The sequence below is a fragment of the Bombus fervidus genome, chromosome 12 (genome assembly GCF_041682495.2).
Source record: "Bombus fervidus isolate BK054 chromosome 12, iyBomFerv1, whole genome shotgun sequence".
NCBI lineage: Eukaryota > Metazoa > Arthropoda > Insecta > Hymenoptera > Apidae > Bombus > Bombus fervidus.
The window spans coordinates 8463558-8490934 of NC_091528.1; the positions used below are offsets into that span (position 1 = coordinate 8463558).

Here is a 27377-nt window from a genome sequence, read left to right on the forward strand (position 1 = left end):
GTAATTGGTGTTTGTAACAGACTTGCTCAGACGAAACATCGTGCATCGATCAGCGAATTCAATTCACGCCATATTTCTTTCCTTCAGATCTCGCTCTCCTCTCTCTCTCTCTCTCTCTTTCTCTCTCTCTCTCTCTCTCTGTGTATAGTTCGTTTCATTGACTTTCGAATCGATCGATTTTTTTATTATTTTTTCTTTTACTTTATTTTCTGCGCCTCGAAAGCTTTTATAAAACAGAAGAAAGTGTATTGTGCACCGAAGTTTGGCAAATTAATCGCGCGAATATACGTTAGTACGCCAGATTTGTCACGTTATCAATAAGTTTACGAGACACGTTGGATAGTTTTGATTTAATCGAGCCTGTATTTCACACGTATAGTTTTGTAACGATATAATAGGATAATGAATATGAAGTAGACCGAAATGAATTGCAACGTCTGACGCGTGAATTTGTGTTTCTAGCAACTAAACATTCGAAAATCTTTCCTGGTGTTGCGTCCGAAAGTGACTTGCAAAAATGGCGGACCAAAGACCGGAAGTCGCCATCCCTCAGCCAGATAGGACCCGATTCCATCAAACACAAAGTGAGTAAATCATTTGATCACTCTCCTAATTTTTCAATTAACTTTTGAAGACCATGTTCAACTTTAAAACAAAAAAAGGCAACTGTAATAATTCCAAAAGACAATTTCTCTCTCTCTCTCTCTCTCCCTCTCTCTGCAGTCTTCAAATGGTAGAAAACAATAATAAAAATTGTGATGATATTATTACATAGAGTGAAATTTCACTCGCGATAGTCTTCAAGAGTTAAAAAGCAATAATACTTTTGAAGTAAATACAAATATAGTTTTTTTGGAAAATACAATTTTCAATCTCAACCCTCATATTTCGTGTTCCAGTTTTCCTTGCAGGACAATGGATCTGCGAAATACTTCCAAGGAGCCATGCACACGTCGAACATGGGGGAAAAGGTAGCCCAGGTAAGCCACGTTTCGCCGCAAATACCAGTGGGTTTTCTATGTCTCTTGATCATCAGCTGGTCGCACGAGTTGAAAACCAATAAAGCTACATACGATACGACGAAATATTATAGGAAAGTTGGATAAAAGTCAGCTTGAAGGTACTGCGAATTTATATGCGAACCGCAATCCTCGCCTTGGAACTTTAGCGAAGAAGGGAACATTCTCGCGTGATGCTTTCGACTTCAAATAGAGTCACGTCATCAAAGTTTCTCTCAGGATACGTTCTGATCTCAGGGACAAGCGAAATTTTCTTGGTTGTTTCTTTCTCCCATGTCCTTTGTTCAGGACTTTTTCATTCGAAACAGACACCAGGAGATAGGTACGTCCATTGTTTGCTGGCGAAACTTTTAATTCGTCAAAGGGAGGCTCGTTCCGTTTCGCTCAGAATGAAAAGTTTCCTTGCAAAGAACGAAGCTAGTAAATTTCTTTCTGACGCACCGTTTCAGACGGAGTAAAAATCCCAGTTTTCTCGCAGCACGTTATGGACTTCGACTATAGACTACGAAAGTGAATTTAGCTTTTAATAAGATCGAAGTGAAGTTTCCGAGTACTTGATTCACACCTCAGGCGTGAATTTTATATACAGAACCATCCTGGAGGTTTCATTTGTGTTAAAAATTACTTAATAAGCTGTAAAGAGACTTGATTAACAGAGAAAACATTCGAAATACCATTCTAGTGCTATTCGATAGATATTTGTTTGTGAGCCACTGTCCTATTCTACTGTGGCCTCGTTTGATCGACATGCACCGTCTATTTCCCAGGCGACCGCATATTTGCCCGACATATTTCATCTTATTTCACTGAAAATAGGAGATCTCCAAGCTACTGACTTATTTTTACCGCTCGACTGTCGGTGAACCTGTCTTTTTTTTAAATATCCATGTCAGTCGTATTAAAAGATGTTTTAAGACGAGTCATGATCTCTGTCTGACAGAAATCGGTTTATTCTACTGATTCCATAGGAAACTGAGGCATTGATCCGTTTGCGCTTTAAATGAACAGAAGATGGAGAAGCTCTTCAACTTTGGGGACATTTTATTTGAGGACGATGATGTATAATGGAGGAAGAATAATACGTAGATTATATTTGCCAAGAAATTTCGTTCACAAAGGAAAAAGACGAATTTCGATCTAGGTCATTTGGAATTCTTGACGCGTTCTGCATTACTTCGTTAGTCATGTGGAAGAACTTGTAGCGTCGTTTATTTATTCACTCTTTTGCTCTCATGAATGTCTATGTTGTGGAATAAATTTTGTTGATGGAAGGAATTTATTTTTTGAAATATAAATGTTAATATTTTTTGGTGTATGTGAGATATGTGTTATTTGAGAAAATTTATAGCAGGAGCATTTCTTGAGAAAAATGTTGACCTAGTATTACTATTTATAGTTTCTAGGTCTCGAAAGAAGCACGTAGTTGTTTCGAACGAAATTCTTAGCGTTGTTGCCAATCATGTGACAGAGTAATGCAGCGTTTACCATGACACCCCGTGGTAACACAGCCCTGGCTGGCGCCAATCGGTCTACGCCGCAGTCTTGGGGGCGGGAATCCCCCGCGCTGGATTTCCACAAAATAATGCCGATTTTATGCCACCGTAACACTTTTTTCCTTCGATAGTTCGCGGAAGAAAATTTTTCAAGAAACAAAATTTCTCGTAATTTCCTTTGTAATCTACCATGTGATAACAAATCTAATTTTAAAAAAGCTCCAGGCATACAATTGTTTCTTGGAAAATTCACGCCACAAACTAGCTGGAAACACGAAAGTATTAAATAAAAGCGGATATATGTGTAAAGTAATAGAAATTTTGTAATTATATTTTATTATTTGAATACCAAAGGGCAGGTATATTTTACAAAAGGGAGGGAAATATTTTGGCATCCAACGCCTACTAATTAAAATTCTGAACTATCTGTAAACATTGTTAGCGAAACCAGGTGACAAGTACAGGCCTAGAAATCGATACCACATTACACGACAGGTTGCCGAATAATTTATAACTCTCTCGGATGACGAGAACAGTCCACGAGAACAGTTGACTCACACTCCGGGAACAAAGATCGGAGTTCTCATCGGCGATCAAGTGTCGACTTATACTTTGCACACTCTCGTCATTGCTTTCCTCGTCGGTCGAGGATGGATGGATAGAGAAGCCACTTGATCGGTCTCGCTTAAGGGACGCCGGCCTTTAAACAATTTCCTTGTTTGAAATAGCGACGATACCTTCGTCAACATGCTTATCGACCTGTAGAGGGTCAAATGTTCCGAGCTCTTCAACTCGTGGCAAATGCAGTTAGCTCGACACGCGTGTCAAATTTGTTAAATTGTGAAATATTCTCTGGAAATTTCTAGATAAAAATTGAAGAAATAATTTTCTTCCATTGATATCCTAAGTTTGAAAAGTTTGGGAGGGACGATGTATGTACAATTTTAGAGAATTTTGTGTTGAATACTTTTCTGCGATGTAATGGATAGACACGTGTGAATGACGTGATTAACATCAAGTTGAAGTAAACATTAACGATATGTTCTTTCTTCGACGCTTTCTTCATTTTTAAGGAATTTGAGAGAATACTTTGTTCTTTGATATATGCCAAGATTCAGATAATTTCGTGTTGAAGATACTTTTTTTTTTTATCGCATAATAGTCAGACACGTGTTAATATAAAGTTTCGCTAGTTTCCTTTTAACCGAGTTTCTGAAAGTGCATACACGACTACCGGACAGTTGTTCGTAATCGATACATATGACCGCAGTTACGGTACTTTTACTGCTTAACGCGATATGACGGCGCGATGCGGCTTAAAAAGGACAATTTATCACTGATAAAAGATCATAAGGCTCTGGAGGAATAGTGGGTAATTTGAAAAATGTTCAACGTTATACTCCCAAGTAGAACAATTAGTTATACATATATATATGGTTACTCGAAGCTTCATCTTTTTAAAGTTGCAGGAGTCACTTAGTACTAAAGATGACAAATTTTCTAGATATATCTATCAAACTCGGAACAAACACAATTATTCTACCCTTCCAATTAGAAAAATAAAAATCAAGTAAAATAAAATACAGCATACATGATTCTCTATTCTCTTTCTTCCAAAAATTAAAATCGTGTTCGCGTCAGGGTGACGCTCCTTTTCCAAAAAATTCACGAATACAAATCCGCTGAAACAGTTTCTGTTAACAACCTGCTATATGGTGACCAATTTTACTTATAAAACTCTATTCTTCTTTTTCTCGGTATGAATCTGTCGAAACTACGATCCTCGATAACTCAGCTGCATGGTAACAAGCTTCGTATTAAAAGTTATATACTCTTCTTTTTTCCAATACAAACATTTTCAAACTATACTTCAATGTTCCAAAAATACCTACAAAATTGCAGAAATATCTACAAGTTTCTGTAAGTGACTTTTTATTCATTCGGTTAATTTTTTTGTAGTAGCAATTTGCGATAGCAGTGGCCGATACACGGTGTACTTTGGTTCGTAAGTGCTTCATCCTATCAGGAATGTTCTATGTGCAGACGTAGCAACCAGCCTGAATTGCATTTGGACTGGCAGTGGTTTTTCCTCGTCCCGACGTTCAATCGACCAAGCTCATCATCGTAGCCAAAGCTATTTACATCGGGCGAACTCGAAGCCGCCAATATCGATAACCGATACTGCGCCTGTTTTCTCCAGTCTCGAACAGCGTTACGATGATGTCGCGGAAATTATTACGGTGAATTAAAGACACGTCTATTGTTGCCGCTTACAAAGAGATCCGATCTTGGGAATCCCTTAATAACCGTAGAAATATTTCATTGTTCGCGCAAATCATTCGTTCCTGATCGAGAAATTCAATTGACGGTTTAGGAAACTAATCATTTTGTTCCGCGATTTAGATCGAACTTTTTGTAATTGGAAAGTTGAAAATAAGCATCGTGTTTGTTATTACTATTATTATTATTATTATTATTATTATGTTGTTAATATTTATGGTCTTTTATCAAGTCATTTGAATATTCGGTAAATTTTCTTCGCTAAAAAATACAAATTTTTTAAATGAAAAATCAAGCATTTTTTGAATATCTATTCAGAAAGGAGTGAAGCAATGTTTGTATAAAATTCGAGGTATTTTTATTATTCTGACGATGACATTTATGGTCGTTTATCAGGTCATTTGACCAATTGAATTTATAGGAGATTTTCTTCCAGTAAGGTATATTATTATGAAGGTAGAATATTATGCTGTCGTTAATGAACTATATCTTGTAGATCGTTCGTCTAGGTATATTTCTGATAAGGTTTGTTATAAGGATTTTCTTCTAACTTTATCCCTGGTAATTGCTTTTTAATTAGTGTAAAAGGAAATTTAAATTTAAATATTTCACGAGAAAAGTTCTAGCACTCAGCTATTTTGAATAATTGAAGCATATAATGGGATAATCATGTTCCTTCATGAAAAGCCAATCTTAAAGAGTATGTGTTATCTCTGAACCGTAAATAATTCATCACGAAATTCAAAAGGTAGATTAATTAACAACCCAGAGGTATTGCCACGTAATCATACCCTCTCTGAACAAAGATAATCTCGTTAAAAACAACACGCAATATTAAATACTTTCACGAGAACGAAAAGACGGATAAAAAAGGTGACTAACAAGAAAGTAGTCCGTAAATTAGCGGCGGAAGAACAGTATGCTTATTTTGAATCAATAATAAGGTAGTAGAATGAGGCTTGTGTTAATCAGACAGAAGGAATCCCTCTAAAACCATCGAGCAACTGAACGGAACGAATTCTGTGCTGAAACCAGCACATAATATAACAAAACTGCTTCCAAAAAGCCTGGGAACAAATTCCCGATAAAGAAGGGGAAAAAAGTATAAAATATTTTCACTAGAATGACGCAGAGAATCTCGATAAAATAAAACTGCAGCAAAAAGGAAGAAGATAGAAAAAAGGTAAAAAGCGATAAAGAAACAAAACCAGGGAATCGTGAAGAGGAACATCATAGTACCAGTGCATAGAAAGAGAGAGAGAGAGAGAGAGAGAGAGAGAGAGAGAGAGAGAGAGAGAGAAACGAAGACAGAAACCGAAATATACCTTACGCCAGTGGTTCTCAATCTTTTATACTCCACGTACTCCCTTATGTAGATAGATGAACCTATAGCTATGGTGTAACAACCGCAACGAAACACGTATACGTATACACTAGCAGACAAAAGACAGTTTGAATATAAGTAGCATAGAAAATATCGCAATCGTATACAATAATATTGTATTTGACAAGAGTACTGAATAAATATACTATCATCATATTGGCATCATAATGAAAAATATCTAACACGAAAGTTACTAATATGTGCGCATACACAAATAAATTATACTTAGCAACTTTGAACTTCCTTCTGTTGGCTATTGTACTAATATCAAATTTTATATTCATGAATTACACGTATTACATAAAAAGAAGAATATAATTCGAACAAGGCAACAACGATTTACCAAATCTTCTAAAATACAACTTTTAATCTCTCATGGCGTAGCCCCCAAAAATTGACCGTATCTCACGTTGAGAATCCTCATTCTATACGATACGAGGGCAAAGGACAGGCAAGTCGACGACTAGCGAAGCGAAATAGAGAACACGAACCTTCTTGGTCGAACAGAGACAGACAGAGGCAAAGAAAGAAAGAGAGAGAGAGAGAGAGAGAGAGCGTGATAAGGATGGTGAGGAAAGAGGGGCAAGGTAGAAAGGGGGTGGCTGGCAGAGGCTCGCCGATAGAAGGCGCTATTGTCAGTGGCGCAGTATCCCCCGTCCTGCCCGGCAGGTTACACCGTTCGCCACTCCGTCCACATCGCCCCTGAAGGATCACAGAGCACATGTAAACGGTGAATAAGACTGAAAAAGGCCGGATGGCGCGTGAACGCGTGTTTCCATCACGAGAGGGTTCGTCGCGGTTCGAGCACCAAGTGGCGCGCCTTTCATCGAACAAGGGAGAAAAAGGGTTGGTACATCGAGGGGAGGGTCGAGGAAAAACAGGAGGTGAAGTCACGCAGAAGTTTATCGAGTGCTGACCGGGAATCGTTATCCCGCTTTGATCGCATTGATCGATGACACTCGAAAGGAAACGCCGCGTCGCGTCATTACGTGCTTGTTCGTTGTCAACCTCTCGAAACCACATCATCAGGACGTGAAGAGCGTTCGTTTGTCGGGTACCGGCGATCGCTCTCCGGAACACGGTCGATTGGATGTCAGGTTGAGATAGGTCGTGGCTTGTCGCGATCATCGATCGATTTCAACGAAAAAAAAAACCGGGGATGGGAGACAGTCACCTCCAGGGCGAAGGATACGAACAACTATGACCGCGCGCGAATGTGTACTTACGTGATGATCGTGTTGTGAATGTGCACTCTATGTTTCTTGGATCATTGGAAAGCTCGATTTCATCACATAAGGAGATCGAGGATTTTGTCACGGGGAAATTTGGGGGAAGACACCCTCCTTGAACGATGCGTGCTTCCTTTGAAGATTTTCAAAAGGTTTTAGCGAAAGACTAAACGCGACTTTTAGACGACGTTTAGATAATTTTTATATAATTAACCATGTATTAATTTTACAATTTCGATAGATGGTTAGATTCTCTCGTTTGGCGGAGATGAAATTTTAAAACGGAGAAAGTAAGGAATTTAGAATTGCGATAATATGTAATTACAATAATTGTAAAAGTAGTTTTGTAGATTCGATGGTTTTCGACTTTTAGATCGTTTGGTAATTAGGAAATTTTGAACATCGATGATTGCGTTCCCTGACATACTCGCATTCCCACGTGTTTCGAGCGTTCGCGACGCGCGTTACGAACGCGTAACGAATCGCGTTGAATCGAGAATGGTGCTGACAAAATGGCGGCAATTTTGGAAGAAAGTTTACCTAGGTATCCAGAGTCGGAATAACGAAAACGAAGAACCGTGTTCCAAATTATGTTCGACGACAGGCATTGGCAATCAATAACCGCGGATAAAGTTGTCAGTGACCGTACGTGATAACGTATTATCGACGCGGTCACGTTATTCATCAAATATCAAGGATTCCATTAACCTCTTCAAACTTAGTAGCTAAAATAAACAATCAGAGTGGTCGATGTTCACCCAATATAAAAATTCACGTTCAAGTTTTCAAACACGAATAACCCAAACTACTTCAAAGCTTTCATTTAGCTACGATACAACAGCGAGACTTTTAATTTCCAACCTCACCGTCCAGTTGCCTGGCACCCTTGATCAAAGAAACCATCGATTTAAATTCGAGGAGGGTGTCCCATCTAAATCTCAATTTGCATCCCCGTGGACAGAATTTAAAATGGCCGCGCCCACGTTAAGCGGAAGACGGAAATCTAGGACACGGAAGGGAAGGAGGAGTCGAATTAGATCTCGACTGATACGGTGCTAACGAGATTGCTTAGTAGGCTGTCGCGTTCGTTGGTTATTCCAGAAGGGAAGCTCTTTAAATACATGAGGAGACACGGTATACCGTGCCAAATGCGTCTACGGAAGGTCCACTTTCCTTTGGCGAATAAAATCGATGGTCTCCATCGGATACGCCACCTGCCAAAATATATGCCGGAGAGGAGACACCTTGGTAACCTAACCAGATGCAACGAGGGGTGGAGAAGCCGGAAGAATGTTTCCACGTTTCTTTTGTGTCCTATCCCGCCCCACAACTGTCGCATTCAAATGGTCGAATAGTGGGACGGAGTCTCTTATATAAGGAACTGCACCTGGATCGGTTAGCAAGGAGTCGACTTTGATAGTTCATCGCCGACAGTGATACGAAGTAGACGTTGTCAGTCAGTGGTCAGACTGAGCTCGCGCCTGTACCGAATTGAAAAGAGTTTTTCGAAGACGATACGCTTTCTGAACTCTGTTCGATGATTGGTTATTTGTTTATAATTATTTTGGGAATAATCTTCTTATGTGGTATACAATACTTTTAAGTAGTATTTAACGAGTATTGCATTTTGTTCGTATGTATAGGTTGTGAAAAGGGTTTGCAATCCCGTAAGGCAGGATCCCGCGTCATTTTTGCAGCCGCATAACGTTAGATAGGAACCGCGGCATTCCGCAAGGTTTGCAGCATAGTGTGTCGCAATCACACGTGTCAAGATCTTTCAAGAGCCATTCGGCTATCGATATCCACAGCTTTAACGACAAATTCTAAGAGTCGTGGACGTTTAATTGTGGGCGGTGAATTCTAAGAGGCCCGCATATTATAGTTTCGAAGTTCGGAGTTCGCAGGAACGCACGTGTAGCAGATGACACGACGTCGTGGTGCTCCATGGCTCGTGTAGAGTGATAAGGATGCTGTGGAAGGATCTGGCTGGTAGAAGGATGAGGAAGATGACGAACCTTCTGGTAAGAAGACCGCGATTGACTGCAGAAGCGTCAGAGGGCGAGCCACTTAAATTGTAATTTATTAATTTCTAACATATATGTTATCATATTACGTTTTGTTTCAATTGATATTATTAGTGCGCACAAAATATGTCATCCAGTAAAGAATCCATGTGTGACGATGAGAAAGAAAATAGTAAAAAACCTCTTTGGACTTATTTCGTGAAAAGCGATACTACTGAAAGTGCCAAATGCTTGAAGTGTTCTGTAATTTTAAAATTATAAGTCACTGATCGAGGAAAGAGGATTCGTGATATATTTGAAAAGTAGACATTGTATAGATTTAAAGTCGCACTCGCAAGCATCATCATCGAGAAGAGATTCTTGCAATGTACCGAAAACAGCATCCCAGCCGCAGATCCTTGACAGTTACGAGAATGTAATAGCAAAAGAGAAAGGCCAAAACAATTGACAACTCTTTCGTTAAAGAAAATTCCATGGAAAAAATGATATCTCGAATGATTGCTAAAAATGGTTTCATTTTCGATGTTCTTTGTAAGTCTACGAACTTAAAATATTTGTTTCTGAAAAATGATTTTATGCTTAAAACTTCTTCTAATACAATGAGATCGAGAATTATTACACTCTCAGATCCTGTACAGATTAATATGAAAAATAAATTGGCAAAACTTCGAGGAGAGAAGCAAATGTTTTCATTAACATTCGACGAAGGGGCATCTTGAAAGGAATCAGATATACTGAAACATAGATGTGCATTATAAAGAGGAACACTTTAACCTTGATTTAGATGGAATCACGCACGACAGAGCATCGCGCCAACGTAGTTGAAGGTTGTTTGAAGAGCTTTAATCTAGATATTGAAGATGAAATTATTGATACAACTACCGATAGAGCAAATATGATGGGAAAATGATTTGTTAGACTGGTGCTTTGCTATCAACAACTTTGTTACGTACAGGGCATGCAACTTGTCGTAGTTGAGTAAATAAAATTTGTTTCCTTATTAAATATTGTCTCCTTAAATGTATAATATAAAATGTCTAACAACCAAATCCGTACTCCTACGGGATTGAAAATAACGCGGGATTGCAACCCCTAGTTGTAAATACGTGTACTTACTATTGAGTTTTATAATATTTTGTAATACTTTTGTCTTGGTTGTATTATATTTTTCTGTGGAAGTTTTTTCTCTGTTACATTCGGTGTATATACGTTTTAATATATTATGAACATGTGTATCATTGATCTATATATTCTTCAGTATTTTCTGTTTTGAGTATATCATATTTTTCTATGGAAATTTGTTCTCTGGTTTACAAGGTTCTGAAAGTGAATTGTCTTCTAAGATTCTGCTTTTGACGTAACTCTTAAAGATGTAACAGGGCACGTAGTAGAATGATACGTTCTTAGACAGACTGTGTTATTACGGGCAGTACGAAATTGCATAAGGTTAGCGCAAGTTTTCGAAAAATCAATAAAACGCTGCATCTCTTGCGAAACGACACGATCGAAGTCGGCTATAGTCATTTAAAACGTTTATTTTTTTAAATATTTAATTTATGTCGCTAATTCCTAGTTTATCAACTTCAATGACGATGTTTGTAGCAACGACATGCAGAGAAATGAACATCTTCGTCAATTTCTACTAATACACACTCAACATTAATCATTTTTAATTTTATAGCTTCTAAAGTGTTAATAATTAAGTTAATCGCAATTTAATTACAAATTATTCTTTCCTTTTACATGACCAACTCCTGAATTTTTTCTTAGCTAATCAAACCACTAAAGGTAAATCAACTTTTCTGTTAGAAAAATAATTCACCCACCAATACCACCCATCCATTAATCAAATAAGTATATTAATCAACCTTTTTTATTATTCATTCAATGAAAATTCATAAACAACCTTCTACAACCAAACAAGTATAGGTACACTATTACATTCATTAATAATGAAATTCTCAATGAAACACTACAAAATAGACAGTTCGATTCATTGATCGTCTATCGATCTTCACCCCTAAAGGAAAATCTTAAAAGGATTCTCAACCCTGTCGATACGTGTATGTGCTCAGATTCTTCCTTTCAGACACATTATCAATCTTCTATAATCCGAGCCACGAAGTAAAATCAGTCGTGAGATGAAGTAAATTCTTTTCAATTTTGAAATACTAGAACTTCTACGATTTTTTCTTGAATCGTGACAGTGAAATAAAACATCTAAAACATTTCATACAGTATATTGAAATAAACATTTTATTTCTAGTACTTATAATTTTTCTCCTCTTCATGTTCCATTCTATGAAGATATAATAGTAACTAAAATTTCCAATTCCTCTGGTTCTCAATTCTACTTCTAAATACTAATTAATATATTCATAGTTTTTATTGTTACAAACGAAACGCTTCTAATTTCTTCCTTTCATTTTCCAATGCATTGAAATATTACAGTGATTGATAGTTTCAGTTGCCCTACTTGCAAATTCCACTCATAAAGAAAACTCTTAATCACAACTCGTCATTTTTCTCATACCGCATAATCTCAAAAATATAATACAAATGTCCTGTATCCCAAGACATTAATCATTGCCGGTATAGATTAATAAATGATTTCTTTATATGGGCCGGGCTATACGATGGTTTAAACTACTAAAGAGTGTTCCCGCGTTTCTTGTCTCCACATGAAATAATTTCCCCGGTTTCACGAGGTAACCAACGAAGGTCATAGCCACGAAGTGATCAATGACAGGCGTCCTTGCGTCGCAGTCGTAACCACCTAGCTATACCTTCGCATTACGTGCGATTGCAGTTGACTACCAGGCGCCTGCCCACTCGCTCTAACACACACACACATACACACACACACACACTTATATCTGAGTAGAAGACTGGTACTAAGTGTTACATTATTTCTCAGCTTAAATCCCACTTTCATGTGGTGAGAGCCGCGCAGAATCGAACGTATTCGAGGGTGGCCGCGTGCACCAAGAACGCGTGCAGTGACTCGCGTGTTATCACCACCGAAACGCAATGTCGTCCGCGAAACTTCGACGCCAGGCGTCGGACACTGTTTAAAAAAGGCTGTCTGACTGAAAAGCAGTCATAACTTGGATCATAATTCATTTTTTATTAACTAATTTCTGTCTCTTTCAAGTTTTTAAATTCTTAAAGATTCTTGATTAGAATATTAGCTACCTATAAAAATTATTTGTTTTTTAAGTAACGCGTTTATATAGAAATAGAAATATCATTTTCTTCTTTCGTAAATGGAATTATTTAAAGTGAATCATTTCACATATCATGGTTTTCGTAGAGGAGAATATTATATTTAAATTTCACGATAGAAAGATTATCAAAATTTCATGACAATTTCGCGTAGAGAAATATAGTCAAAGATGAACAATTTTCAAATGCATATCATTTAATTATTTTACTTTTTATATAATTCTGTCTCTGTGAATTGTATATAATTATAGAATTATGTAAATCATGAAAAATAATAATTGTAGTAGCTCGAATAGTTAAGCGTTGGCCGACGTTAACCTATATAGTGTTTCTGGACTTATTCGCGGTCAGGCAGCTGTTTTAATACACGATGCGTCTTCCGCATACTCGCCGCGGGAAATTCGATACGTGGACGCGCGTTCCAATCCCCTTTCCATACCATTGGTTCGATTATCAGCTGAATACTCTGTTGCGTGACGCAGCGTTTGCTCGAACCGCGAGGAATTCCCTTATTGGAAATGGAATACACCAGGAATTTGATTTATTTCGATGTTTAATGGAAAGTTTACGATTGAATTATTTAGCATGTAATGGGCGATGAGTCATGTTTGACTTGTTCTTGCTTGCTGTGGAACGAAGAAAGGATTTGCTTTTAATACGCAGCGTAAGTTCGAAGGAATCCCTTCATTGGAAATGAAACAGAATAAGCATTTGGTTCGGTTCGATTACTAAAAGGACTGTGTCGTGTATGACGAATGTTCAGACATGTTCGAAGAAGTCTTTTACTGGGATAGATGAGGAGACTTAATACCGATTGGATACCTAACATTGTTCAGTGTAGAACGAATGATAAGTAACGAGGGATGACTAGCTTGAAGAATTTCTTCACTAGAAGCAGAGCAGAGAAAGAATTCCATATCAATTTAATAAGGTACGTTTGAAAGATTTCCTTATTAAAGAGAAATTTATTTTGTATTTGACAAAGAAGAACTGATCCTTGGGAGGACTACTCAGTATAGAACGCACAATAAGTCATGCTTGAGAGATTTCCTTACTGAAAAATATTGATATTTAACGAAGAAAACTTGATTGTTGAGAGAACTATTTACTTAGAACGAATAATAAATTACATTTCCCTCGTTGGAAGAATTTCCTCGTTGCGGAGGAATTTTTAACAAAGAAAAGTTGATTGTTCGGAGGACCGTTCAATATAAAAAGAATATGAGGGATTGAGGGATTTCCTAACGAAAAGTGACAGGGATGAAGAATTGGACACATCGACTTGATATTTAAGGAAGAAAAATTGATCACCTAGGAATCGTTATTTAATATTGGCAGAACAATAACTTATGTTTGATGGTTCTCTTATCTGAAAGAAGCTTTTGACATTTATAGAGAAGAAGATAATTGTTCAAAGAATTGTTCAGTATAAAACGAATGATACATTGTTTGAAACATTTCCATTATTTCCAACCAAGGGATATTAATCGTTAGAAGAATCGTTCCTCGTGTAAAAAGATTCTCGATTTGTAAACAGCTTAATGACTCATGTAAGTGTTTAGTTTTAAGGAGGTACAGCCTCGTGGTTCGATATCGACGAGAGTGTTTCGCTCTGGCAATAAATACCCTGTAGTAAGCCGGGTTCTCCTCAAGTGTTCCGCACGATCACTGCTCAACTCGACAATAACCGAAGCCCAAAAAACCTCGCAGCGCACGATTGCTATCGGACTAAAACGGATCATCGAGAATCGTGCGAATGTTCCGCGGAAGTAATTCGTATCGCGGAATTACCAGGGTATATCGTTTAAACTTGTCAAGGAATTATCCACGCGATAAGGCGTGTAGCGACAGAACAAGAAGAATCAGTCAATTATCGAGCGAGTTTTATTCAGTCGAGTTAATGTTCACAATATTCTAATATATCAATAGTTTGATCAAGAGTTATCAAATATCGAAATCGTCGAGAAGCACGAAGAACTTAGCGTTTAAATAATATTCTAGTGTTTCGCTCACCGATTGAATCACTCGAGTCTTGAAACTACCACGAAAATGCACAGTTAATTAGTTCGTTTAAGGATAAAAATCGATAAAAGAAGGGGATTCGGATTTCCCAGCGGAAAAATAAACCAAATTATAATTCTATACGATTTACACAAAGAAATAAGAGTTTGGAAGATATATGGAAATACAGTACTTTGAACGAAGTTCTCAATATTCCTAGGAAATGTTGACTAATAATAAATAGTTCCATTGATTTATTCAAAAGCAGAGATAAAGATCCTGCGACTTCTCACTTTGTTTTTTTATATAAGAAGTGAAAGAAACTGGGGGCGAGAGTCTGATTTATCTGAAAGCCGCCTGAATGCTCTAAATGAGCGATGACGACGAAAGGGTGACTGACAGTGACCAGGAGTGGTCCCATAAAGATCGGTGGGGGGACGATAGCGAGAGGGGTACCGAGGGCGAGGCTGCTGACTCTTGTGAACTGGCGCCTCACAGTGCGATGAGCGTGGGGGCTGGCAGGGTCGACTCCCCCAGCCCCCAAGACATCAGGCTCCTCCACGATCTCGTCGAGGACCTCACCAAGGAGCAGGAGGAGAAGATTAAGCCCCGTGCTGAACAGGTGAGCCACTCCATAGCGAGAATCTGCGAATTTTCCATTGATAATTACAGATTTTATTAAGGAATAATTTTCGGCTCTTTTGGTTGGGGGTCGCGACGACATTGTTCTTTGCGATTTATGACCACAATCCCTTTATCGTTAAATTAGAATGCTTAGATTTAAATTTAGAAATACTGCGCGTCTGTTCCATTATTAGACTTTGTGAATTTTCTATTGGAATTTACTGATTTAACTGACGAATCATTTTTTTCGGGGTGTCTCGCGAAAATATTGTTTTTGAATTTTATGGCTAGGCTTCTTTAACGAGCAATCTCAAATACTCTCGTATTTTTCTAGTTTCGAAGGCTACATTTATTCAGATAAATATATACACTGATTATAAATATAATATAAATTCCCAAACTGGTTATTCTAATTCGCTCTAGTTCATACTGTAACCTAATCCGAACCTAATCCTTACTTTCGTAATCCAATGAAAGAAGTTACGCGAGTAAACTGTATATTAGAACAGTTATGCATATCTAATACATATTTTAACAGCGTTGGTGTCTAGTAATATTCTGAAATCTCTTGATGCATCCAATTTCGTGTCAAACGCCGCTGCACCTCGAGAAGAAGCTCGTTAATTCCATATCAAACTTGCTATTGAATATTCAGCGTGAAGGTGACGCGAAGGGACTTGTAAGTTTCTCCTTCTTGTTCTCTTGTCGCCGTAAATTTGAGATCCTTTTTTGCTCCGCCAGATCGTACGAGCGCTATGTCTTGTCACATGCAGCAGGCAAAGATTTATGGCGCACGTAGCGACGAGTTCAAGGCACTGCTATTGTCATTTACTTCCTTCTTCTTAATAACGATAAAAGTGAATAAATTGTGTTACATTGTGACAATACTTGTCTTAACAAGATTCGTAGAACTGATATTTTTATCAATGTCGGATTCTCAGGTCTAGAACTAACACATTCAGCGAAGAAAATAAGGACAGGAGCCCTTTTATAGAAAAAATGAGGAGGGCATTAAAATGAAATAAATTTACGTAAATATGAAATAAACATTATTTTGTAATAAGTGCATTTTTAAAATGCAACCTTTTCTTTATTTTTCTTAAGGTACACGAGCGAATTACTCGTTATAGTCGTAGAATAAAATGTATTTTTATTGAATAGCGAGGCCCCCAAAATGTCAAAGACAAGGGCTATAGCTACCATAACCTGCCGCCGTTTTTTATTACAATATTTTATATCTAAGGACTGTGTATAGACTTTTGTGATTGACTGTACATGAAAGGTTTCTATGGCAAGTGTGCAAATATTTTCGTAAGCCACTCTGTGAGTATAGCTCCCGAACGATGGCTGACAGGAAAGGGGTAGAAATAATAACTCGTACGTTCGCATTGTACCTGAATTGGGTTAGCGTTTATCGATGTTTCTGGATTCACAGCCACCCTGGCAAGGTCAGCCACTGCTGGTCGACCCAGATCGCGTGATTTATGCGTTTCAACGACGTCGACGGGACCATTGATAGGGCAAGCACCGTTGCGTTGACTTAATTTAATTGGAAGCGCACAATTTGCAATGGAAATACACAACTGGCTGCACTCAGCCAGTTCGTACTGCACAAGATTTGGCGGAAAAAATGAAGACCCGATGGTGTTGCTTCGTTTTGATTCGTTCAAGGGATGAGATGCGTCGTTACTCTTTCAGGATTTCGTGGAAATGTCAGGTTAATGGAAGTACTCGGTTCCGTTTCATTCGTCTTTATAAAGGAAGAAGCCGGTATTCTTGCTGAACATTGAAAGATCGTTTCTTAAGAAAAGAAGCCTTGTAAAGCGAACAGGGAAGCTGTTCGTGCAATTCTTGTATTTGCATTTATCCTCTTGCAGTAACTCGTAATACGTAATACGTGAAGTATATGAAATATCTAGTTACTTAATCTCTTCACGGACGAATTTATTGAAGCCGGAGAAGGGTAAAGTTACCTTTTAGTTCTCTACATTGTATCTGTCTAAAGTTTGTATCTCGAATTATTTTGTTGTATCTTTGCATGTCTGAAGAAGCTATTGTACATGTCATTGCATCTTGGATTCTGTCGGGATCAATAGGATGAATTAAATGAAAATTAAACGCACGCATATGTACCAATGTCCCTTGACTGGTTAAAGTGAATTTCCTTGAGAGGAAAGTATCGTGCGAAACAATTTTATTCTATGCTTTGAAATTATTTTTCCAAAATCGATTGTATCGTCAGTTATATGAATTGTTCAGTAATAATTGGAATAATCGTTCCAACAAGTTGCCTGTTGGGGAAGTTTCAAACAATTGACTGTTTCCATTATTATTTCAATATTCTGTAGGCGAATACTGCCGTGATAGGCCTCTGCGTAGGCCTTGACGTTCCATATTATCGTTGTTAAACACTCGTAACTGTACTACTATTCATCATTAATTTCATACACTTCTCTCTAGCTTCAAAAGTGAAACATAAAATGCACCTAGAAGATTCCATATACAAAATTCAGTACAATACTTTTCAAAAATGGATTGAGAAACATTATATTGCAACGACAAAAGTTTGCTCATTCCAAGTTAAACAATTCCAAATTCCACTACACGGGTTAATAAATTCCTTCTAATGAAAAGCAAAAATGGAAAGAAGCTTTTATACGTTGTAAGCAAACATCTGTAATATTATATATACCGACTCAGAAAAGGAGGAAAAGTTCCGGCAGCAAAATTCTATCTCACACGCTACTGCAAACTTCGCACTGTTCGTCGGAACAATCTTTTCTTGTTTGTACAGGATAAAACTACCCATCAAATAGAACGAGTGTTTCTAAGTGAAAAAAGTTTCGCGCGTATTTCCCGCAGCTGTCAAGGTATTACCAGCGAATTAAGCTGGCAGGACGAGTAGAAAGGAGATTTCACAGTGTGCTATGAATTACTCGCAGCGATCGAGTAATTCACCTTGTTAATTGAAAGGAAAATTTAATTAAGCTAGGGAATTTCCATTCGAGTAACCGGCACAAATGCAGTAGAAATAGCTGCAGCAGGCATTCACGGCAGATTTTAATCCCGGAGAACCGCGGGATTCGTGCAATTACTCTCTATCTCGTGCTCTACAACTGAATCGGATTAATCACTCCGATTACGAGACAGAAAATAGGTAATCGTTCGGTTAGTCTAATTTCTATGAAGATGGTCGCGTTTACAAGATACTTCCAACGGGTAAACTAGGTGGAAGGTGGAGAGAATTGGGTCATGATTGTGTTAGTGGACAAACATCGAGTGATCACTAGTAAACACAAGACGGAAAACAGCGTGTAAAGTGTACTTTGACTTGTTACCTATTATCGATTTACAGAAAATTCTTCTCACAGAAGAAAATATGTACGTGATGAAAGGAAATTAAAAAATTCGAAGGGGATATAACGATGTGGAATATCGATGCAATTGTCTCGAATGCGAGAGCCAAGAGCAATAAGAGCAGGAAGAAGGCAAGAAAAATAATCAGATGATCGTAGAAGTTGGATAAAAGTTGAATATCAGAATAGGAGGATGTTGATTTGATTAAAAAGAGGAAAATGTAAATGCAAGTTGGCACGTAAATTCGACGCTGCGTCCAGGATGCGCGCCGATTGTACGAAAGTCGGACAACGAGACCGATTGCCGAGAATAATAGGAGCAATATCGAGTCATTAACTGGAGAACCTAGAAAGTAGAACTCGCAAGATTTATGGGTGGACAGCGTTTGGAGATGATTCTAGTTCCAAACGATCTAACATCATCGGCTAAATTATTTGTTGGGAACTGAAGATGTTTATTAAATATTTTATGACAGAAAGAACGCAGGAATTCTGAAAATTACCTAAATTGTTGGTATTCCAATTATTGAGCATAGGTGAGAAAATTTGATTAAATCTCTGAAGATGTTTAAGTTGCGCACTACTTAGAATTGTTAATCGTATGGAAATATTTCTTTAAGATTTCTGAAAAGGTTATTGCAAAAAAGTGGTTTGTCTCTTTTATCTTGATCATTTCGTTAACTATACAAAAACGTGAAAAGGAACTGAAAGTGAGTAATTTGTGTGATAAAAGACCTTCGTCGCAACGTTTCTTCCTAAAGTTCCCACTATCTTTTTACGACGGCAGTAGATAAACGAAGACGTGATCCGATGCAACTAATGAACACATTTTTACCAGTTCCTGAAAAAGTTTGATGGTATAAGGATCTTACTTAAATGTCCATAGCCAGAACGGATAGTTAATCAGAGGATGAAGCAAAAAAGGAGAGCGAAACTAAGAAAAGGGAAATTGTAGCTATTAAAACGATCGATCACGATAAAATGACACATCTATAAATTAAAATTTCCAGATCTTCTTATGCGAACGAACGATCAACGGTGAAAAAGAAGCAGAAACTTATCCAAGCGAAAAATCTCGTAATACTGGGAAGGATATAGAGAAGTTTGGAACACAGAACGTCACAGAATCTCCACAGCCTCAAGCAACGTCTTGAATCAACACACCGTCTCGCTATATTTTTCAACCAAGACAAAAGTCCTCGTCCAATAAAAGCTGCACGAATCTCAAACTGCAACGATACGAAGTTTCAAAATGCATATCGCTGTGATCTCTCTAGGAGAATAAAAAAGACGAAAACAGAGGAAGGAAACAAATCTAGGCCAGGCTGCGCTCGAATGAAACTCCCGGTCGAAGGAAAAGCCATCCCTTAAGGGGAAAAACGAAAAAAAATGCCGGGCACACTGGAGAATCCGCAATCGAGTCTCGACGAAACGATCAGAAAGTTCGATTCTCGTTGGACTCGTTCTCCGAAGTTTCACTCGCATCAACCAGATTAAAAAATGCAGCTGCTCGTATTAACATCGTATCGGCCTGTTTTACGACTTTGAAACTTGCGCATTAAGATTGCTACATTCCAGTAAAAAAATTTATGGCTCAATAAACGAACGTATCGGTGTCGTAACTGAGATAACTGAACGTATTCAGGAAGGAGAAAGTCAAGAAGAATCTTCAAGTTCTCTGCTTTGCAACGTCTCGGTCCAAATACAAAGAGTCTGCCAACTACGTCTCTCCGAAACCTGGAGACGTTTTAAAGTAAATGTAGGCCAGAGCGAGTGGAAAAGTGGGCGAAGCAAGTGTCTCATAAAAGGAGGGAACCAATGAAGCAAAACATTAAAAGATGAAAAGCGAGACACGATTTCAAAGCCTTTATACTTATCAACTCCTACTCACTCACGACTGCCTACTTTTAAAGAACAACGACAAGGATACTTACCGAAGTAGCTTGAATCATCGTATCGAAGGTCGATCGCGAAAAAGAAGGGTGAGCTAAAGGAATATCCCAGAATGAGTAATACAGCGGGCAAAGCAAGTGTCTCGTAAAAAGAGCAAACCTATAGTAATAGTAAAAAGAAAGACATAACTATGAAGCATTGTTTTCGTTAATTCCCGATCATTCGCTCCTCCCCGAAGCAAATATCGGAAAAACTCGTCAACGAGGAAGAGTTAGTAAATTACTTTATCAAAGTGTCATGGTAAATTATCATATCAGAGGCCGATCATCGAAGAAAGAATTGGCCGATAGGAATATAGAGCAGAATAGGAATATTCTTCGAAGAAACCTTTGCTTGGAGCGCGTGTACGAAACGAAACGAAGCGATACGAGGGAAAAAGTAGAGAAAGACGAAGCGCGTGACTGCACAATGTGCAGTGGAATGGCAGGCGTACGGTGTCGGTCGCGCAGAATCTCGGTCGGGGCGCACAGGCGCATACGCGGCGGAACGCTCGCGGCACTGCCACGAATCAATAAGCGTAAGCACAGGTGGTGGGTCGTCGTCGGTGGCTCGGCGGCGGTGGCGGCACGGCGCGCATCAGAAAACGACGCTGACGACGTTTCCACGGTCTCGCCTCCGGAACAGGAGAGAGCAGCGCACCATTAGACACACGCTGCAGCAGGGGCAGGCAGAAGACGAGAACGAGACCGAGAGCGAAGAACGATCACGACAAACAGAAGGAACGGAAACAGGAAGTGATAGCGAATAGACAAAGTTGATATACAATGTACAAGAGAGAAAGAAAAGAGTTAATATAGAAGAAGATTCGTCGTTCGTGTGCATGGTGTAACGAGTTCGTGGAGTTTCGATCGAACGTATCCGAAGTCTCAGGTCTGGTGACGCGTGTGCACGGGAGAACGGACAGTCGGAATGTCGGCTACAGAAGGAGTCCAAACGACCTGGAGCCGTGGACGCACCCGCTGCAGCACGTCCTCCAACCTCCCTTAACCCGGTTCCTGGCTTTTAATTCGCCTGGCTGTCGATGAGAGCTTGCTAGGCAAGATGAGATACCCTGCTGCGTGCAGCTGCGCCCGAGATCATCTCGACGTTCGTTGAAAGTATCTAATCCCTTGTTTATGGGTAATCGTGCGTATTAGGAAAAAGAAAGGAGCGAATGATATATAGAAGACTTTACTCTTCTATGTTACGAGGCTGTGAAACAACGAGGCTCTTTAAAGATACTGCTGGTCGACTGATTATCTTGGCGTCTACGCTCCTCTTGTTTATCGGTGACGATACACGCTCGCGAATATGGACTCGCTCGTAGGCAACGTTCCCGCGTCGTCCGTCCAGTCAGACAGTCGACAGCAGAGCAACATGCGAGATTAGCGCGGGGCTTGGCCTTGTCCAAGCAACTAGTCAATTCGCGTGGAGTTAACGACCAAGACGCGTCGTCCGGTGATCCTCGTGGTTCGACGTCTCTTTGGTGAAGCGGGGGGGAAATGCGAGTGACACGGGGTCAAAGGATGCACGAACGAGACAAGTTGACCATGGCGATGATGTATGATACGATCGGTGCTTGTTCGAGTGTGTTGTGAGATCGGTGGCTTCGATTATTCTACGGATGACAGGACAGAGAACGACTCCAAGCTCGACCGTGTGAATTAGTGATCTTGGGGAGTACGACGAACATTTTCGATCACGGTTGACAGGTGGGGTGACGGAAAGAGAGCTTCATCAAGTTTTGCGAGGTAAATCGATCGTCGTCAGTGGTTCCGTGATATTCGTTAGCCTTGGACCAGAGCGTGGAACGGTCCGGAAACAAGGACACCGGGTGACTGATTTTTCCCTCATCGAGAAAGATTTTTTGACACTAACGTGGTATGTTAACCTCTCGTAACGATGGAATCTCGCGCATCCGTGAAAGATTCCTCAGTATTAGCTTGTGCCAAATCCATCGAAGGCTTCTACGTTCGTAGTGGGCCCGTGTTTCGCGTGCTGTGTCGACGAACATCACGCTGCTGTAGACTTTGAAAGCTCGCGTCTTCGATACGAGTACCTGCGTTTTCTTTCCACGATCCTCCGTTTCGGGGATCCACTTGATCGGAGAGAGTCTGATTGTCTGGGTTTTGTCGTTCGACAAAGGGCAAGGGGAAGTGTCGAGAAAAAAAGTGAAGTCGAGAAAGAGTAGGAAGGGGAGAAAGAGAAAGAAGAAGAAGAAGAAGAAGAAGAAGAAGAAGCTTCGTTGTTTTTTTCAGCCTTTTTCTTCTTTTTACGGTATCGTCCTTGCGCACTGCGCAATATTTCCCTGAAAGACGAGAGCAAGCTGAAAACGGAGAGGAGTGGGGAGAAGGACGGTGATAGGAGTAGAGAAAGAGACGGACGAGGGGAAGGAGGTTGAATGCTGCAAGAGAACCGAAGAGAAAGAGAAGGATAGCGTAAGGCAAAAATTAATAAGAAAAACATATATAAAAAATACAAAAAAATATCGTGTTCGAGACTGACACTTGAGAAAGTCACTTTTTCCCAACTGAGACTGTCGTCGTGTTCCATCCATTATGTATTACTAATTGCTAATTATTAATTATCGCTAAACCGCGTATCTCTCGAATCTCCAAGTTCGAACATCAGAGAAGAGAGAAAGAGTGTACGTAAGAAGGAGCGAGTTAAGAGTTAAGTTTAAGTCAACGACCCTTTTACATTTTATATACCGACGTTTTAAGAAAAACAAAACAAAAAAAACGAACGAACGAAACAATAAATGACTCGTCGACCTGTCCAATGATCAGCGGGGCCCGAGACGACGATGCCAGGATCAGATACGATTTTTACCGTGTGACTGTAACTTGTATATGGCTGAGAGGCCCGTCGTAAGTAATAAACCAATTAATATTACCAATAGATCAGCGTACTTCTTCGTTGATCGCTTACAATCGTACGAGCCGAGGTATATATATATTATATATATATATAGTAAAGTAAAAATACAGAAAAAAGTAAAAAAAATCGAAGTCACCGTGTGAAACGCGCACACTTCCGATTGATACGCACGACATTAACGCGCACGAATTTGAAGCACAAAGAATCGGAGGATCCACGTGTTCGTCGATTAACGTGGTTCCTTTGTTAAACGTATCGCATAGAAAATAGAAATATACGTGTATCAATTAGAAGAGAGAAGAAGAAAAGAAGATTGATCGAATTTTATCAGAGGTGAAAATCGCCGCCGTACAGAAGCATTCAAGCAGAAGCAAAAAGGAAACTATGTGTCAGTATATTGTGTGTACCCAACTGTCTTTCAAAACGTCGAAGTATTAGCCTATATTAGAAAAAACACACCTTTTGTATTTGCTCCCAGAGAGGAGCCAAAGAAATCCGTGATCCGTTATACGATCAACGACGATAGATAAAAAAGGGAGAGCTATAGAGAAAACAAAAAAAGCAAGCAAACGATCAGCTGATAGCGAAGGAGCCAAGAGCCTCAGTGTTGAAATAGGTCACCGTACACTTCGCCAAAATTCAGCTGTTCAAGGAAAAACTGTCGAAGTCCCAGCCTCCGGGATTGTCCTCGAGGGAAGAGCAGATAGCACTGAGATCGGTGAAAGGTCAATTGGAGGCGGCTGGCCGGCCGACCAATCGTCTGCCGCCACCGGTGGTGATAAGGAGGAAGCAGATTCCGCTGAGGTCCGTGTCAGCCAAACAGCAAGACTCGAGTATCGCGGAGTCTAGCGTCTCTGACGAGGGTGCTCGATCTATCAAAGAAGAATCGAACGCCCTCGGCGACGCTAGAAATTTGTCCGAGTGTTCACCGCTGGCTGCAAAACCTACGGACGACCAGTCGTCGTCGTGGACAGAGATCGAGAAGGCTCATGTCAACCAGGAAGCTCGACGAAAGTGGGGCTTCCTGGCAAAATCAACGTCCACCAACGGCACAGCGAGGGTATTCACGGAAGCTGGAACAACTTCAACCAGTTCCTCGTCCTACGAGCGCGATTTGCAGGCTCTGTCTCGACGTCCAATTGAGAACATTTCGTTGGAACTAGCTAGAAAGGAGGCTGGAACTTCGGGAGGACGTTTCGCCAATCGAATCAGCGACAGTACATCGTCAGACTTTCAAGAGGAGAGCGAGCTGTCGTCCGAAGAGAGGGACGCGTTGATAGAGGGAGTGAGAACTCCTTTGACGGTCTGTAGAAACAGATTGACGAAGTTTGGCGCGAGAAGGAGGATAGTAGTTGCTTCTTCTACGAGGGAGCATTTCGTAGCTGGTGACCGTTTATTGGGTCTACGAGAAAATACCTCGTCCAGTTCGTCGACTGTGAAATCACCAGCGGAGGATATCCACGTAAGCGACGAGCTTTCAGAGGAGAAGGAGAACCACGGTTTATCGTCCATTAAGCCGGCCTCCGCGCCTACCACTTTATCCCTCGGTAGGAAGATCACATCGTGGACGAAGGAGGGCAAGGATCTCTTGGTGAAGTCGGTATCCTCGGCAAACACGCTCGCCCCGACGACGATGACTTGCATCAAGTCCCCTCGAGCGATGTCGGAGCATCTCTTGGGGCAACTGGAAGTCCCGGTGACACCCGCGGTGCTTGGCGCGCTGCGTGTCAAAGGTGGATCATTGAAGGAAGGGGAAAGAAGCGAAAGGGTGACCGATGTGCCGCGACAGAGATGGAGCAGCGTCAGGGTCAAGGGTGGTAGTACGAAGAGTCTCTTACTGGAGAACGGAGGGCCGCAAACCAAGCCACTGAAGGGTGCTCTCACGGCAGAGGTATTCTTAGTAGTTGATTAAGATGTTTACCGCATTAATTAAGGTACACTTCTCTTTGCCTTCTTTTAAGTAGCTCGCACAATAGAGAGCACGTGGTCGGGAAAACTCTTTATAATACCAACGTCCTCGAAAATTACTCTTCATCTTTGTTTCCTGATTCTCTTTATGCCTCTCTTCGCAAAAAGAAAGGCTCTACTTTACTAGGGTAATTATCGTTGGGATTATTCCGATTGCTAGAAGCTTTGAAGCTTTGTGATTTACGAAACGATGCATTCCGAATGCTACAATCGTCATTTCGTGTATGATAGGATCAATAATGGATCGTTGAAGTTTGTTATTTCGAGTTTATTCATTCTAGTTGTCTTTAGTTATTTCTTTATCTTTAGTGTGATCAGATAAATATCGGGAATAATGGAGCTTCAGAACGTTTTATATTTTTGATGGAGAAGTTGTATGAAGATCGAGAACCACGATTCAACATCAATCATTCAGATGAGATTTCCCGCTTTATCGCCGATCGCTACTGAAAACCGCATTGCGCGAAATGAATGTTCTGTACGATACGTATACTCTAGGATTTGCTGCTTGTTTCAAAAGAGGCCATCATCAGGGATTAGCTCTTACATACGTAAAGTTCTTTCGTTCTAAGAATACTACTATGGCTGAATACCATTCTAGGTATTGCTAGGCTAAGTATCATTCAACGAGAAGGTTTTGTATCAGTGGTTAAAACCTGTTTCAGTCATACTGGTACTTCAAAGGCACACGTACACATATAGTGTTGGAATTTGTTGGTAGAAGACATTCATTCAAGAATGTATTCACCGAACACAGCGAAGCGCCTTCAATCCACTCATATCTATTCACATGAATAAATAATACGATTATATCCTATTCGTTTCTTTAGTATAAAATATCTTCATTATATATTGATTAAAACTGTTGTTTTAATGTAAATTTCCAAAGTTAATGATTATCCGAATAATAATTACTCGACGTATATATTCAAAATGCCACTATGACCCGGATAATCTCGGCTAAAGACTTCATCGAATTAATCAAGCGTTTCCAGGTTGTCGCTTGTGAACTTTATGGACGATTGTCAACCAGTAGTTCAATTCACCGAGGACCTCTTCCATTCAACGTGTCTAATCCTCTCAAAGTTGCTTACACTTACCCTTATGCAGCTTAAAACAGTCTTGGAAAAGTTGGTCGTCTTCACTTTGGATTGTTCGATCATTATAAATTCGATTTCCGGTTTGATATCAGAATAAAGCTATAATTAGGTACAAAGAACGCAATTATGCATTCTATTCGCGATAGATCAAAATATATTAACTACAGAGTTGATCAAAGCTCGATTATTACGCAAACAATTGATCAACTTTCAGTTCGTTTGGAAATTCGGATTTTCAATTCGTACAATATAGATTCAAGACAAACAGTAGATATTAACAGGAACTGTTTGCAGGATTTATAATATAATATAATTACTCGTCGATTTGATAATTTCGTGATTTAAAATTCGTTGTAAAATTTGCAATTAAAATTAATCGGGATACCCTGGTCAAAATCTGTAAAGTCTGTGAATTATGTTTACGCAGTCAAATGGCAGAAAAGTTTTAAAAAATGTTTTAATTGGCAGAAAGGAATTTTCTTTTCCTTTAGGCTCGAGTCATTCCGTCAAAGATTCAGCATAACTTGAGACACGTTACTTTGGTATTGGTGATGACAGAGAAAGCTTTCAGCATTTATTAATTATCGAGTTGAAACAAACGGGACGATACGTCACGATACTGCAAAAGTGCCATCGAACTCTATTAATTGACCTCGATAATAAAACACAGTCTTGGTTCAACAGTTCGTTGCACGCGCGTTGTTTTCTTAGGAAACACCATTGACGACTTCATTCGGCACGTCGGTTATGGCGAAGAGGATAAACACGCGTTTCCATCGGCTGCGTAGCAATGGTCGTATCGTTCGGCTATTTTCAGAACTTGTGCATGCATTCTGCTGCAATACTAACCTGCTCGAAAACG

The 27377-nt window shown here is 39.6% G+C and overlaps 1 protein-coding gene across 13 annotated transcripts in view; it reads left to right on the forward strand.

The window, feature by feature from the left end:
• Sei (potassium voltage-gated channel seizure) overlaps positions 1-27377 on the forward strand; it is a 145568-nt gene that overhangs the window by 73323 nt on the left and 44868 nt on the right. For all 13 annotated transcript variants that reach the window (XM_072014197.1, XM_072014185.1, XM_072014187.1 and 10 more), the window contains 2 exons: positions 463-584; positions 900-980. In XM_072014197.1, the coding sequence (XP_071870298.1) occupies positions 463-584; positions 900-980 (203 nt within the window). The remainder of the gene's footprint in view (positions 1-462; positions 585-899; positions 981-27377) is intronic.